Source organism: Neoarius graeffei, chromosome 2 (genome assembly GCF_027579695.1).
Source record: "Neoarius graeffei isolate fNeoGra1 chromosome 2, fNeoGra1.pri, whole genome shotgun sequence".
Taxonomy (NCBI): Eukaryota; Metazoa; Chordata; class Actinopteri; order Siluriformes; family Ariidae; genus Neoarius; species Neoarius graeffei.
In genome coordinates this window covers 92,095,293-92,109,945 of record NC_083570.1, presented here as the reverse complement: position 1 = coordinate 92,109,945, position 14,653 = coordinate 92,095,293, and the positions used below count along the sequence as shown (strand labels likewise).

General features: G+C 39.2%; 1 protein-coding gene across 2 annotated transcripts in view; it reads right to left on the bottom strand.

The window, feature by feature from the left end:
* The window catches only part of hmgxb3 (HMG box domain containing 3), a 70,954-nt gene that overhangs the window by 27,624 nt on the left and 28,677 nt on the right, over positions 1-14,653 (bottom strand). For both annotated transcript variants that reach the window (XM_060915199.1, XM_060915198.1), the window contains one exon: positions 9,410-9,498. In XM_060915199.1, coding sequence (XP_060771182.1) covers positions 9,410-9,498 — 89 coding nt within the window. The remainder of the gene's footprint in view (positions 1-9,409; positions 9,499-14,653) is intronic.

Below are 14,653 nucleotides of genomic sequence, written 5' to 3'. Positions count from 1 at the left end.
TAAGTCTATGTAAAAAAAAATGTAAATAAAAACTATGTTTTCTTAACTTAACACCACATACCGATTATTTTTTTTTATCAATAATCATCTAGGTGTCGATAATTGCGGAATGGTGTCAATACGTGTGGAATGGTGTCATGTGATCTGATACGCTAAGTAATCAGGAATCAACTCCTTTTTTGCCCAGTGGAAGTTTGAGTAATTATTCATGCACAATTTACGTACTGAAAGTCTTTTCTACTTTTGCAACAGCCAAAAGATCATTAAAGCATGTACACAAAGCCATGGCCTCACTTTCGTTTATAAATGCCTTGAGACCTCAAGAATGGCACAGGAATAGTTTTAAGCGTTAACAATAAATCTAATATAGTAATTTTTATGATTAAAGTGATTTATATAGGTAGCGGTCTGAGTGAATGACCTTGACGTCCGTGACGTCACAGCAGGAAGTCTATCGGTCTCATCGCCATTTGCGCTATACTAAAACACAGAGCTAACTGCAACTTCGATCCTCCATTTTGAGCTAATTTATTGCCATGCCACGTAGATGTGTTGCTGGCAGGTGCAGCAGCATGACAGAAGGTGGATTTACGTTGCATTCATGGCCCAAGAATGTTCAGACTACAAAGATTTGGACGCGTTTTGCGGGAAGTTCACAGGCACATTGGGCGCCTCTGAAGTGGTCTCTCCTCTGCTCTGCACACTTTACTGAAGACTCGTACGAAACCTCTGATCTGTTGAAGAGCGTTGGCTATAAGCCCGTATTGAAAGAGGGTGCAGTACCAACAATTAAAGAAAACTACAAGAAAAGTATTTATTTTATTTTTTAAAGTGAGTTCAGTTGCACCAGTCCTCCTGGAGTGTGAGCTGAGGGTTGTTGGTAAAACCCGGGATGGAGCGGGACGGGACATATCGGTCGGGCAGTGACCTCTCCGCGGTTGTTGCTAAAACTGGTGACGTCCCGTTCCGTCCTGGGTTTTAGTAATTGCCTGAGCTGAGCAGTAATGGCGGAGTACTCAGTAATGGAGAGAATGAGTGGAGCAGCCGTCTTATTTCTAAACTGGATATTGCCGCCATCTCGCCCTTATGTGGAAGAAGTGAATGAACGGAGAACTGAAAGTCAGATTGTTTCAAAACAAAATCGGCCACAAGATCGGCCTTCAGGAAGCGAGAACTCAGACGGGTAAGCTCCGACTCTCATTTGGATATAAAACAAAAACACCATGTTGTTTACCTGCATTTAGATTAATACATGTAACTTGTATTGTGTGTTTAAGTTACCGGTATAAGATTATTTAATTTGCTTCAGAATGTGATTGTCTCAGTTCATCTGATTATTTAATTAGCCTTTTATGTTTTATCAGTGAAAATGCATGCATGTACATGTATGTCGCACAAGTTATAACACCTATCCTGTTTTAATGAGAGTCAACCCACAATCACTGAAGTCAAATCAGTCTTAGTTGAGCAAGTCGGTAACGGGATTTCTTACTTTCACCATAAATTTTTATTTATATGACTTTGGTCTATAGCTGTCAAAGGCCTCGGCCTTAAAGCCGGTTACCGCTGTGACGTCACGCACTCAGGGCTGGCTGGCTCAGCGGGGCAGCTCGAATGCCAACTTTGCTGTCGATTTTAACTCTCAAAAATATATATTTTTTAAATTCCCATGTATGCAGCATACAAGAGTCAAGGATGGAGATACTATCCACTCAGAAATTTATTTAAAAATAAAGGTTCTGCGTATCTGCTTTAAGGTGTTGATAATTGTAGCCGCCACTCCATAATTAAGTAATATCAAAATATTTAAAAAAAAAAAAAAGTTGAACTCATAATTAAGTTTATTCATTCGTTCATTTTCAGCAAGGTCAGGACTGTGATGGAACACTAAGCATGAAGTAGGAATACACATCTGTGTATCCGAGGGCACCTTACACACACATTCGTATGCTCATTCCCACCTAGGGGTCACTTAACATAGCCAATCCACCTCATGGCATGGTTTCTGGGAGGTAGGAGGAACAGATGGAGAAGACGATAAACTCTGCAGAGACAGTAACCCGAGCCTGGGGTCAGCACAGACACCTTCCGTGCCTGGCATGCATTTTAAAAGTCAAACACACATTACTACAGTCCCTGGCAAAAGTCTTGTCGCTTATCCATTTTGTAGAAACAACAGCTTATAACCTGACTTTTAATTAATCCATTGGTTTTAGAACTGGCTCATATGAAAGCTAAAACCCTCCCAAATTATGTTTAATATACGAAAATAAATTTGCTTCACTGAAGAAAGATTTATCATTTAATGAACACAGAAAGGTCAGATTTTGGCAAGACAAAAGTTTTGTCGCCTACAGAGAGTAATGTGAAAATTGAACAAATAATTTACTTCAAATACAAAAATATGTTGCATAACATGAGTGAATTAAGTCGTGGTGCTGTGAGATCCACATTTAATATCTTGTATGACTTCCATGAGCTTGAAGGACTGCGACCATGCGGTTCGACAACGAGTCATACAATTTATTGATGAAGTCATCAGGAATAGCAAAGAAAGCAGTCTTACATGCCTCCCAGAGTTCATCAAGATTCTTTGGTTTCATCTTCCATGCTTCCTCTTTCATTCTACCCCAGACATGCTCAATGATGTTCATGTCTGGTGACTGGGCTGGCCAGTCCTGGAGCACCTTGATCTTCTTCGCCTTGAGGAACTTTGATGTAGAGATGGAAGTATGCGATGGAGCACCATCCTGCTGCAAAATTTGACCCCTTTTATGGTTGGGAATGGAAGAGGTTGCTAATACTTCTTGATATTTTAGGCTATTGATATTGCCTTCCACCCTGCAAATCTCTCACACACCCCCATACTGGATGTAACCCCAGACCATGATTTTTCCGCCACCAAACTTAACTGTTTTCTGGGTGAATCTCGGATCCATGCGGACTCCAGTAGGTCTCCTGCAATATTTGCGGCGGCTGTGATGTACAGTCCCTGACAAAAGTCTTGTCGCTTGGGTACAAGTTGACCTTAAGTGCCCCTCAAATATATGTCTAATCAATTTTTTTTTTTTTTTTACAAGAAATGGCTAATTTCAATCCCAACAGCTTTTGAAATAATGTTTTGGTGCCAAACAAAACTGCTGAAAAGATCAAGGTGCTCCAGGACTGGCCAGCCCAGTCACCAGACATGAACATCATTGAGCATGTCTGGGGTAGAATGAAAGAGGAAGCATGGAAGACGAAACCAAAGAATCTTGATGAACTCTGGGAGGCATGTAAGACTGCTTTCTTTGCTATTCCTGATGACTTCATCAATAAATTGTATGACTCGTTGTCGAACCGCATGGTTGCAGTCCTTCAAGCTCATGGAAGTCATACAAGATATTAAATATGGATCTCACAGCACCACTACTTAATTCACTGATGTTATGCAACATATTTTTGTATTTGAAGTAAATTATTTGTTCAATTTTCACATTACTCTCTGTAGTCGACAAAACTTTTGTCTTGCCAAAATCTTTTTTAAAACTCTATTTATAGATCATTTTCATCTTTTAATACAGGAAGTTAAAACAAAAGACAAAAACAAAACATTGAACAATTACCCATATTCAAGGTCCGGGGGTGATCAGTAAAACCAAAAGACAAAGTATCATACCCAGTACATGCATACAGTCTCATTCATTAGCTAAATAGGCTTGCCATTTCTGCCATCGTTTTTCCCCTAGATCTTTCTGGAGTCTGACTGAGTAAGTCATTTGCTCTAATACATGTAGTTGTTTTACAATATTAACAAAAGAATCTGTAGTGGGGGCATTTTTCTGGAGCCAGCATTTTGTGATGGCCTTTTTACTTGCAGCCAGCAGGACCCCAAGTAGGCATACATCTGCTCTACTCAACCCATCTGGCATATTCTCAAGGTAGAAAGTTGTGAATGATACAACCCCGATTCCAAAAAAGTTGGGACAAAGTACGAATTGTAAATAAAAACGGAATACAATAATTTACAAATCTCAAAAACTGATATTGTATTCACAATAGAACATAGACAAAACATAAAATGTTGAAAATGAGACATTTTGAAATTTCATGCCAAATATCGGCTCATTTGAAATTTCATGACAGCAACACATCTCAAAAAAGTTGGGACGGGGCAATAAGAGGCTGGAAAAGTTAAAGGTACAAAAAGAACAGCTGGAGGACCAAATTGCAACTCATTAGGTCAATTGGCAATAGGTCATTAACATGACTGGGTATAAAAAGAGCATCTTGGAGTGGCAGCGGCTCTCAGAAGTAAAGATGGGAAGAGGATCACCAATCCCCCTAATTCTGCGCCGACAAATAGCGGAGCAATATCAGAAAGGACTTCGACAGTGTAAAATTGCAAAGAGTTTGAACATATCATCATCTACAGTGCATAATATCATCAGAAGATTCAGAGAATCTGGAAGAATCTCTGTGCGTAAGGGTCAAGGCCGGAAAACCATACTGGGTGCCCGTGATCTTCGGGCCATTAGACGGCACTGCATCACATACAGGCATGCTTCTGTATTGGAAACCACAAAATGGGCTCAGGAATATTTCCAGAGAACATTATCTGTGAACACAATTCACCGTGCCATCCGCCGTTGCCAACTAAAACTCTATAGTTCAAAGAAGAAGCCGTATCTAAACATGATCCAGAAGCGCAGACGTCTTCTCTGGGCCAAGGCTCATTTAAAATGGACTGTGGCAAAGTGGAAAACTGTTCTGTGGTCAGACGAATCAAAATTTGAAGTTCTTTATGGAAATCAGGGACGCCGTGTCATTCGGACTAAAGAGGAGAAGGACGACCCAAGTTGTTATCAGCGCTCAGTTCAGAAGCCTGCATCTCTGATGGAATGGGGTTGCATTAGTGCGTGTGGCATGGGCAGCTTACACATCTGGAAAGACACCATCAATGCTGAAAGGTATATCCAGGTTCTAGAGCAACATATGCTCCCATCCAGACGACGTCTCTTTCAGGGAAGACCTTGCATTTTCCAACATGACAATGCCAAACCACATACTGCATCAATTACAGCATCATGGCTGCGTAGAAGAAGGGTCCGGGTACTGAACTGGCCAGCCTGCAGTCCCGATCTTTCACCCATAGAAAACATTTGGCGCATCATAAAACGGAAGATATGACAAAAAAGACCCAAGACAGTTGAGCAACTAGAATCCTACATTAGACAAGAATGGGTTAACATTCCTATCCCTAAACCTGAGCAACTTGTCTCCTCAGTCCCCAGACGTTTACAGACTGTTGTAAAGAGAAAAGGGGATGTCTCACAGTGGTAAACATGGCCTTGTCCCAACTTTTTTGAGATTTGTTGTCATGAAATTTAAAATCACCTAATTTTTCTCTTTAAATGATACATTTTCTCAGTTTAAACATTTGATATGTCATCTATGTTCTATTCTGAATAAAATATGGAATTTTGAAACTTCCACATCATTGCATTCCATTTTTATTTACAATTTGTACTTTGTCCCAACTTTTTTGGAATCAGGGTTGTACATTCATATTAAAACATAGAACCTTTGAAATAATTTTTGCCACTTCCCTCCAGAAAAACTGGATGGAGGGGCAGGACCAAAAAATATGAGCATAATCAGCAAGGACCTCTCCACATTCTCTCCAGCAGGCCAGTTGTGTACCAGTCTGTTTGGACTTCTGCTTGGGAGTTATAAAAAGACGAATTAAGCTTTTCCAACAGAAGTCTCTCCAAGTCCAAGAGTTGGTGGAGGATGACTGTATTTTCCAGGCGTTCAGCCACAGGTCCTCTGTAATCACAATGTTCAGCTCTTTTTCCCATCGTTGTTTCACATAGTCTGTAGAGTCCTTCTTCAATGAGGTGATGCTGTGGTATAGCTTGCTTACAAGTCCTTTAATATTCCCAGAGTTATATGCATCCATAAATATATGAATAATTGCTGGTGGCTCTACTGTGTTGCAACCTTTCAGTTTTTTACAAAAATAGTCACGGAACTGTAAGTACCTGTAAAAGTTATGTCCACCTAGTCCATACATTTGACATAAATTGTTAAAGCTGTTAAGTTCCCAGTTTTTAGCAATTTTGCATACAGCAGTAACACCATAATGGGTCCATTGTTTATACCTATGATCTAGTAATGCTGGTGTGAATTCGGGGTCATACGCTGGCCATCTAAGTAGTTTTATCTGTTTTTGGAGTTCAAATTTTTTTAGCCACCTCCACCCATACCTTCAATGAGCAGTTAACCCATTGGCTCTCCATATGTAATATTTTTTCCTCCATTCCCACTAGAGTTGCAAAATTCCGGGAATTTTCAAAGGTGGAAACTTTCCATGGGAATTTTCGGGAATTAACAGGAATTTTCAGGAAAAGACAGGGAATTTTGAAAGTGGACATCAATTAAGTAAGTAGAAAAAATATTGTAGCATAATCTTGGTTAAAAGAGGCAGATTTATGGGAATAAAGTTGCGCATAGCATGCTGTTACTCACTCACATGGACAAAACATGTTATTTTCTCAGGAGCCATTGAAGCCACACCCCTTACATGCATTTTGCATCCCTCTATCACATGCACAATAACTTCTAGAATTCTGAAGAGCTAGAACTGTTTTAAATAAACTGCCGAGATCACACATTACAGACAAAGGACTACATGCCATCAAGTAAGTTTTGAGGATGTTTGAGGATGATTTTTTATCTATTATGGTATTTAAGTAAAAATGAAAAGGTATAGTAGAATAAATCTAGTGCTAATTTACTTGTAAATTAGAATTGTGCCATTTCATTGAAGTAGTTAGCTTATGATGCTAGTTACAGCAAATTGTGCTAGCTTAATGGGAAACCAGATAAGCTAAATGAAAGCTTCCTATGAACATGTCATGTAAGAAAACTAAATTTAATGCTAGCTTACTGGTAAAAATAAACGTAAATGTACAACCCTGATTCCAAAAAAGTTGGGACAAAGTACAAATTGTAAATGAAAACGGAATGCAATGATGTGGAAGTTTCAAAATTCCATATTTTATTCAGAATAGAACATGGATGACATATCAAATGTTTAAACTGAGAAAATGTATCATTTAAAGAGAAAAATTAGGTGATTTTGAATTTCATGACAACAACACATCTCAAAAAAGTTGGGACAAGGCCATGTTTACCACTGTGAGACATCCCCTTTTCTCTTTACAGCAGTCTGTAAACGTCTGGGGACTGAGGAGACAAGTTGCTCAAGTTTAGGGATAGGAATGTTAACCCATTCTTGTCTAATGTAGGATTCTAGTTGCTCAACCGTCTTAGGTCTTTTTTGTCGTATCTTCCGTTTTATGATGTGCCAAATGTTTTCTATGGGTGAAAGATCTGGACTGCAGGCTGGCCAGTTCAGTACCCGGACCCTTCTTCTACGCAGCCATGATGCTGTAATTGATGCAGTCTGTGGTTTGGCATTGTCATGTTGGAAAATGCAAGGTCTTCCCTGAAAGAGACGTCGTCTGGATGGGAGCATATGTTGCTCTAGAACCTGGATATACCTTTCAGCATTGATGGTGTCTTTCCAGATGTGTAAGCTGCCCATGACACACGCACTAATGCAACCCCATACCATCAGAGATGCAGGCTTCTGAACTGATTGCCGATAACAACTCAGGTCGTCCTTCTCCTCTTTAGTCCGAATGACACGGCGTCCCTGATTTCCATAAAGAACTTCAAATTTTGATTCGTCTGACCACAGAACAGTTTTCCACTTTGCCACAGTCCATTTTAAATGAGCCTTGGCCCAGAGAAGACGTCTGCGCTTCTGGATTGTGTTTAGATACGGCTTCTTCTTTGAACTATAGAGTTTTAGCTGGCAACGGCGGATGGCACAGTGAATTGTGTTCACAGATAATGTTCTCTGGAAATATTCCTGAGCCCATTTTGTGATTTCCAATACAGAAGCATGCCTGTATGTGATGCAGTGCCGTCTGAGGGCCCGAAGATCACGGGCACCCAGTATGGTTTTCCGGCCTTGACCCTTACGCATAGAGATTCTTCCAGATTCTCTGAATCTTTTGATGATATTATGCACTGTAGATGATGATATGTTCAAACTCTTTGCAATTTTACACCGTTGAACTCCTTTCTGATATTGCTCCACTATTTGTCGGTGTAGAATTAGGGGGATTGGTGATCCTCTTCCCATCTTTACTTCTGAGAGCCGCTGCCACTCCAAGATGTTCTTTTTATACCCAGTCATGTTAATGACCTATTGCCAATTGACCTAATGAGTTGCAATTTGGTCCTCCAGCTATTCCTTTTTTGTACCTTTAGCTTTTCCAGCCTCTTATTGCCCCTGTCCCAACTTTTTTGAGATGTGTTGCTGTCATGAAATTTCAAATGAGCCAATATTTGGCATGAAATTTCAAAATGTCTCACTTTCGACATTTGATATGTTGTCTATGTTCTATTTTGAATACAATATCAGTTTTTGAGATTTGTAAATTATTGCATTCCGTTTTTATTTACAATTTGTACTTTGTCCCAACTTTTTTGGAATCGGGGTTGTAAGATAATTAGAACATTTCATTGAATAAATTCTCATGCTAGCTAGCTACAGCAAAATGTGTTAGTGCTAGTTTAATGGGACATCAGATGTGCTAAAATGTTGTAATCATGTGTTTTAATTGTCTCCATTTTGCAATAATGTCTGCTGATGACAAAATAAAATGTTTATATTTTTGTTTGTTTATGGCTTAATAATAAATAAATAAATAAATAAATGGTTATAAATATATATATATATATATATATATATATATATATATATATATATATATATATATATATATATATATATAATTTATTTATTTTAATTAAAAAATTAAATAATTCTTCTAAATTACCGTAATTCCAGTGCTTTTTTTTTTTTTTTTGAAAATTCCCAAAATTCCCGTACCAAAGTTTCCATGGAAACTTTCCGGAAACTTTCCGGAAATTTTCCGGGAATTTTCCACCCCTTTGCAACCCTAATTCTCACACAACCAATCAGTGACTGTATTGGTACATCTGTTAATGATAACTCCATGGTTTTCCATTTAGCCTCATAAAAAAAGTTACACCAATATACTAGGGGTCTCAGTTGGGCTGCTAAAGTCTTGCCAAAATCTGACCTTTCTGTGTTCATTAAGTGATCAATCTTTCTTCAGTGAAGCAAATTTATTTTAGTATATTAAACATAATTTGGGAGGGTTTTAGCTTTCATATGAGCCATTTCTAAAACCAATGGATTAATTAAAAGTCAGGTTATAAGCTGTTGTTTCTACAAAATGGATAAGCGACAAGACTTTTGTCAGGGACTGTATGAAAGACTTGAGTGCTACAAAGAGCAATGTTATTAGCGTGAAGCTTCTCTCACCTGCTCTAAGGCAGTGGGAGACACAGAGTGACCCAGCTGTTTCAGCGTACTGGGTTTCAGGCTCAGAATCCTCTCATTTTGGGGCTTAACTGAGGAAACCAAAGAAAACAATAAAGATTAATGATCAATCTAAAAACAGTTACTTATTAAGTAGAATTTTAAAAGTCAAAAATGCAATTCTCCAACACAATAAGGAAGTGAGTTGCACATCACACATGATTCAGAATGAAATCGCACACCCGCTGTGTGTATATCATAATCTCGTCCCAAATTTATTTGCAAAGAAATTCTCAACAGCAGGACTGTGAAATAGAAATGACAAAATCCGAGGAAACAATTTTAGCAGGGGGTCTGGGGGGCTGCAGGGCCCCAGAAGCTGAACAGATTTTGTGTATATTGATAGATTTGAAGCATCTCCTGAAAGCAAATATTTTCTCAACCATGCCATTTAATCTGAACTGTTATTATGTTGAAATAATACAATATGAACTGATTTACCTTTTAACTGATAAGGGTTCACTTGAAGAATGAAAATATATCAATAACATACCTCATATTGTAAATTCACTTATATTCTTGTGTTGATTCGTATCAATTCATTGGGTACCATAATGTCTTTTCCAGGGGGGAAATTCTAGACTGACTATTAAATAATAGTCACTAATGTTCTTGTTTTTGAACTGATTCAATACCAAAATGTCTTTCTTGTTCATGTTAGACAGATTCTAGTCAAAAACTATATACAGCTATTTACAAGTCAATATTTATATTTATTTCCTTTTCTCTGTTAGCAGTTTCTTCAGCTTAGAAAGCCTACTCTTTTCTTTCTATACGGCTTTTCCTTGCTCTTTTGGTCTCTCTTTCATTACATATTCATGATAACAATGAACATTATGAACAATAACACAAGTTAAAACTACATAAATAATAAATGTGAACAAGATGGTCTACCTGGTAATCTATAGTTCAACAGCTTCAATTTCACCAATTCCGCATGGTTTTTTTTCCTTTAACATGGTCAACCAAACGTGTTCTTCCACCAGAACCGTACTTCACATCCTGATGGCACAAGATGCAGTAAGCTTTCCCCGGTTCTTTTATCTTCCGTATGTGCTCATGGAGATATTCACTACCGACTTTAAACTCCAGCCATGGCCAAGTCCATGGATTTTTGATGCCGTTTTCCTTGTCAATGTTTTTGACATCGTCGGTCTCACCGTCCTCCCTCTGAACGATGTCCCTCCGTAACGCGGACATACCGCGAAATTCTCCTTTTCAAAACCGTTGATATCGAAAGCGTGTTTAAAGAGCACAATGGTAAAACGAAAAGAACACAAGATTCGCGCCGTGGTTTGTAAACATGATACAAATGCCGTAAACTGGTCTGTCATTGTCGCAAAAGAAAAAAAAGATACCAAAAAAATTACAATGTCGTTACCAGGGCTTTGAACCGGAATTTTTTTCCTATTGGTTCGTTCCGAACAGAAACGGAATTTTAACGTTTCCGGTTTTGGGTTCCACCATTAAATAGACGTTCCTGAACCGGTTAGAACAAAAAAATTTCGTTCCCGGAACGGTTAATTACGTTCCCTGTCAGCTGTTTAACAAATGGCTATAAAATTATGTCTCTGTCTCATCCAACTTAAGCCAAATGTAGGCTAATTCTATTACAACCTTCATTAAATAAGACAAGAAATAATTCAAAACAATTATTATTTCAAATGTTGGCAATTTGGATTCTCAGTATGTCTTCCCATCTACACAAACAGAAGAAGTGCCAAAAATGAAAGATAATTCGTTTAGTGTGTTACCAAAGGCTAGTCAGGCCCTATAGAGGGCTACCGCATGACGTCACCGCGCTGCGAGATTTTGTTAGGCGCCATATTGGAAGACCAAGTACACATCTATGCAAGTACATACATACATAAAACAAACTACACCTGAAATGTAGCCAGGGCCGGTTCTGCCCTAATCTGGACCCGGGTGCAACATCGCGCACCCCCCCCCAAAAAAACACCAGTCTAAATCAGGACAACCATCACATAACTATAACTATAAACATTTTATATCAACTATTTTAACTAAATGGGCTATAATAAATAAGCCTGCAGGCAGCCACGGCGGGCTGCCTCAGAAAAGTAACCATTCAATGACACAACTGAAAGCCTGCAGCCACGGCGGGCTGCCTCAGAAAACTAACCATTTGTCCTACCTTAAAACTCGTTTTGCATTTTCTGCCTCCTTTTTTGTATTTTCGACCCTCCGTTTATTTTCTTTCCTTTTCTGAAAACCCGATTTGTGTCCAGACATTTTGTTCTGCTACCAACGAACTAACTCGTCAGGTCTCGTCTCTCGAGCCCGCGATGATTCCCGTGGGAAGGGCAACAACTGATACATTTTTACAAACAGCCAATAGGGAGGTTGCAACGTTCAGGCTCTTCTTTGCTCAGACACTCAGTAATGTACTTACTCACTTATTATCACATGGAGTCCACCTTCCCGCTCTCTCCATTCAGTCAGCGAACGTCACACAGGAAGTGAACCCCAGCGGGTCATAGAAACTTGCGCAGGAGAAGAATGACTTTTTTATTTGTAGGCTACGGAAACTTTGAGGAACGAAATAAAAACCGGTATTAACCGGTTACCATTATTTTTAATAAGCGTTTCTGTTCCGGAACATAAAAAATAATAAAGTTTCTGGTTTCGTTTCTGTTCCATGTGAAATAGAAAAAGTTCCCGGTTTTCGTTTTCGTTCCTTGAACCGGTTCAAAGCCCTGGTCGTTACAGAAAGAACAATTTGCGGTAGGCTCTTTCCCAGACTCACCGGCTCGGTGACAGTCTCTATACGAGACTACTAGCGGTCGGTAGACAACAACCCCTACCCCCCCAGTTTGTTATTGCAAAATTAGATGATTTACTAAAATGATATTTTTGGCGGCCAAATTCGCGGAATTCCGCAGATTTTTCACAGCCCTGCAACAGTCATAGTCCGCTACTGTTTTAAAACTGTTTGTAGAGAAACCGTATTAGTGAGCCAGCTGACATTTTTAGGTGACTGTGTGATGACGTAGACGGTTTCCATGATGACAAACAGGAAGCTGGAGGATTACATTAACCTCAAAACTCCAGTGGAAAACCACCAAACCCAACAAAAGCACTCAATGTCATGGCAACACAGCTACATTCAGAATAAAAGGAGGAATTTGCATCTGTTTTGGTTCAAAATTTATATTAATCAAATGCAGTGGTATAACAGTCATTATATCCACATTCACTGGATATGAGCAATCGTGCGCTCTGACTGGCTAATCTACTACTAGGCTATCAGCTCATATCAGTGTTGTAGTCGAGTCGCTAAACAGAGTCCGAGTCCAGTCTCGAGTCCCCAGTGTTCAAGTCCAAGTCATTAAAGAAAATTTCAAGTCGAGTCTGAGAACAAGACTCCAATTGCACCATTTGATGGTGGCTTTATCTGAAAGCGTCTCTGCTGCTGTGTTGGACGAACGTTCCTGCTCGACTGCCCCATTTTAGTTAACAGGCTACAGATAAAAAGCTTGTTCATCGCTCAGCAAGCCCCGCCCACTATCAACAGGGCAAATAACATGAGAGAGGATTAACACTAGCTAGTTCATTGCTCAGCAAGCCCCGCCCACCATCAACAGAGTAATGAACATAGCGTGTCACTTCCTTCTCTGGGTGGAGTCTTGCCAAATGACGACTGAAGTTTGAGGTCGTCCCCGTCGTCTCCTCGATAGTTCTTCTACATACAGAACACACAGCAGTGCATTTTTTCCAACTGCACGAGAAGTCTGTATAAGCAAAGCGGACAATCCTAGGGGCTTCTCTCCAGGCATTTTAGCGAAGTTAACGTTAGTTTGTTCCTGAAAATGATGTATGAACAGGTGAATGTGCATCTCTTGCATGAAATTAGGATAAAAATTAATGTACAGTATAAATATCTTACGTCAAATTATTATGGCATGTTACAAAAAATAAAGAAAGAATCCGAGTCCTTGTCTCCAATTTACGAGTCCGAATGCAGTGAATGCACGAGTCCGAGTCACCAGTGCTCAAGTCTAAGTCAAGTCACAAGTCCTGGATCTGAGTACTACAAGCCTGGCTCATATACCACGAGTAGAGAAAAACAAAAATGGTGAAGCATGTTGCTGAACCAACCGAGAAGAAAATAAAAACTCTGCTTGAAAACAACCCCCCCCCCCAAGAGAAAAAAAAAAGGCAACAGAATATGGAGTAAAAGTATTTGATGGTAAGCATGTAAAACATAACAGCCTGTTAATTAAAATAGCTAATAAGCATAATAATAAGCATTAGAGCGGAGTTACTTCCACCGAGCGTGAAGTCATATGTATTCCCACAATTTATGCTATTTTACATCTGCTGCCAAAACACCACAATGACAGCAAGGAAAAACTAAGAGGTTATGGAGCCTGATAATAATCACAACTCACTTTTTATTTCACAAATTTGTGTCTTGATTTATCATTGCACGATTTTATACATATATTTACCAGCTGGGAGGTCCGTACGGTGAAATACTGTGACCGAGGTCTTGAAAGTACTAACCGAGACCCTCTGGGCTGAGGTCAGTATTCAAGGCCGAGGTCACAGTATTTCACCATACGGGCCGACCTTAAGCTGGTAAATAATATATTTATTTTTTTCTTTACCAAATTCTAACAGAAAACGGGAGCGCCCGAAAGGGAAAACCGAGCCGAGCCGCCATTTTGAATCGTCATTCACGGCTGTAATGCAAATTGCTTCCTCCTCGGTATACAAGTGCACTTCCATGGCAGGAAAAAAAAACTACATTTTGCCGCCTATGTAGTCCCCTATTTATACACAATTGAGTCATTCAGGATTCAGCCATGTTTTTGCTCGACCAAAGTTAATACAGTATTATGACCTTTATATTGCATAAATAAAGCCATTTGGTGAAACTTCGAAGAAGAGATTGTACTGGTTTAAAGTTTTTACCAAACGTAATACAGGGCTCGAAATTCTTTTTTTTTTTTTTCACCAGCCAGCCGGACTAGTTACCTTCCAGAGTAACTCGCCAAACAGAAAATCAACTAGCCAAAATGTGTTCATGTATGAATTTTACTTCTGTCAAAAATAACGCAAAAGAGAGTAGTTACCATTGTTCATGACTAATGTGCATTTATTTCGAGACCCGAGTATTTTGATACTGTTGTTAAATACATAAATGAGAACAACACAGAGCAC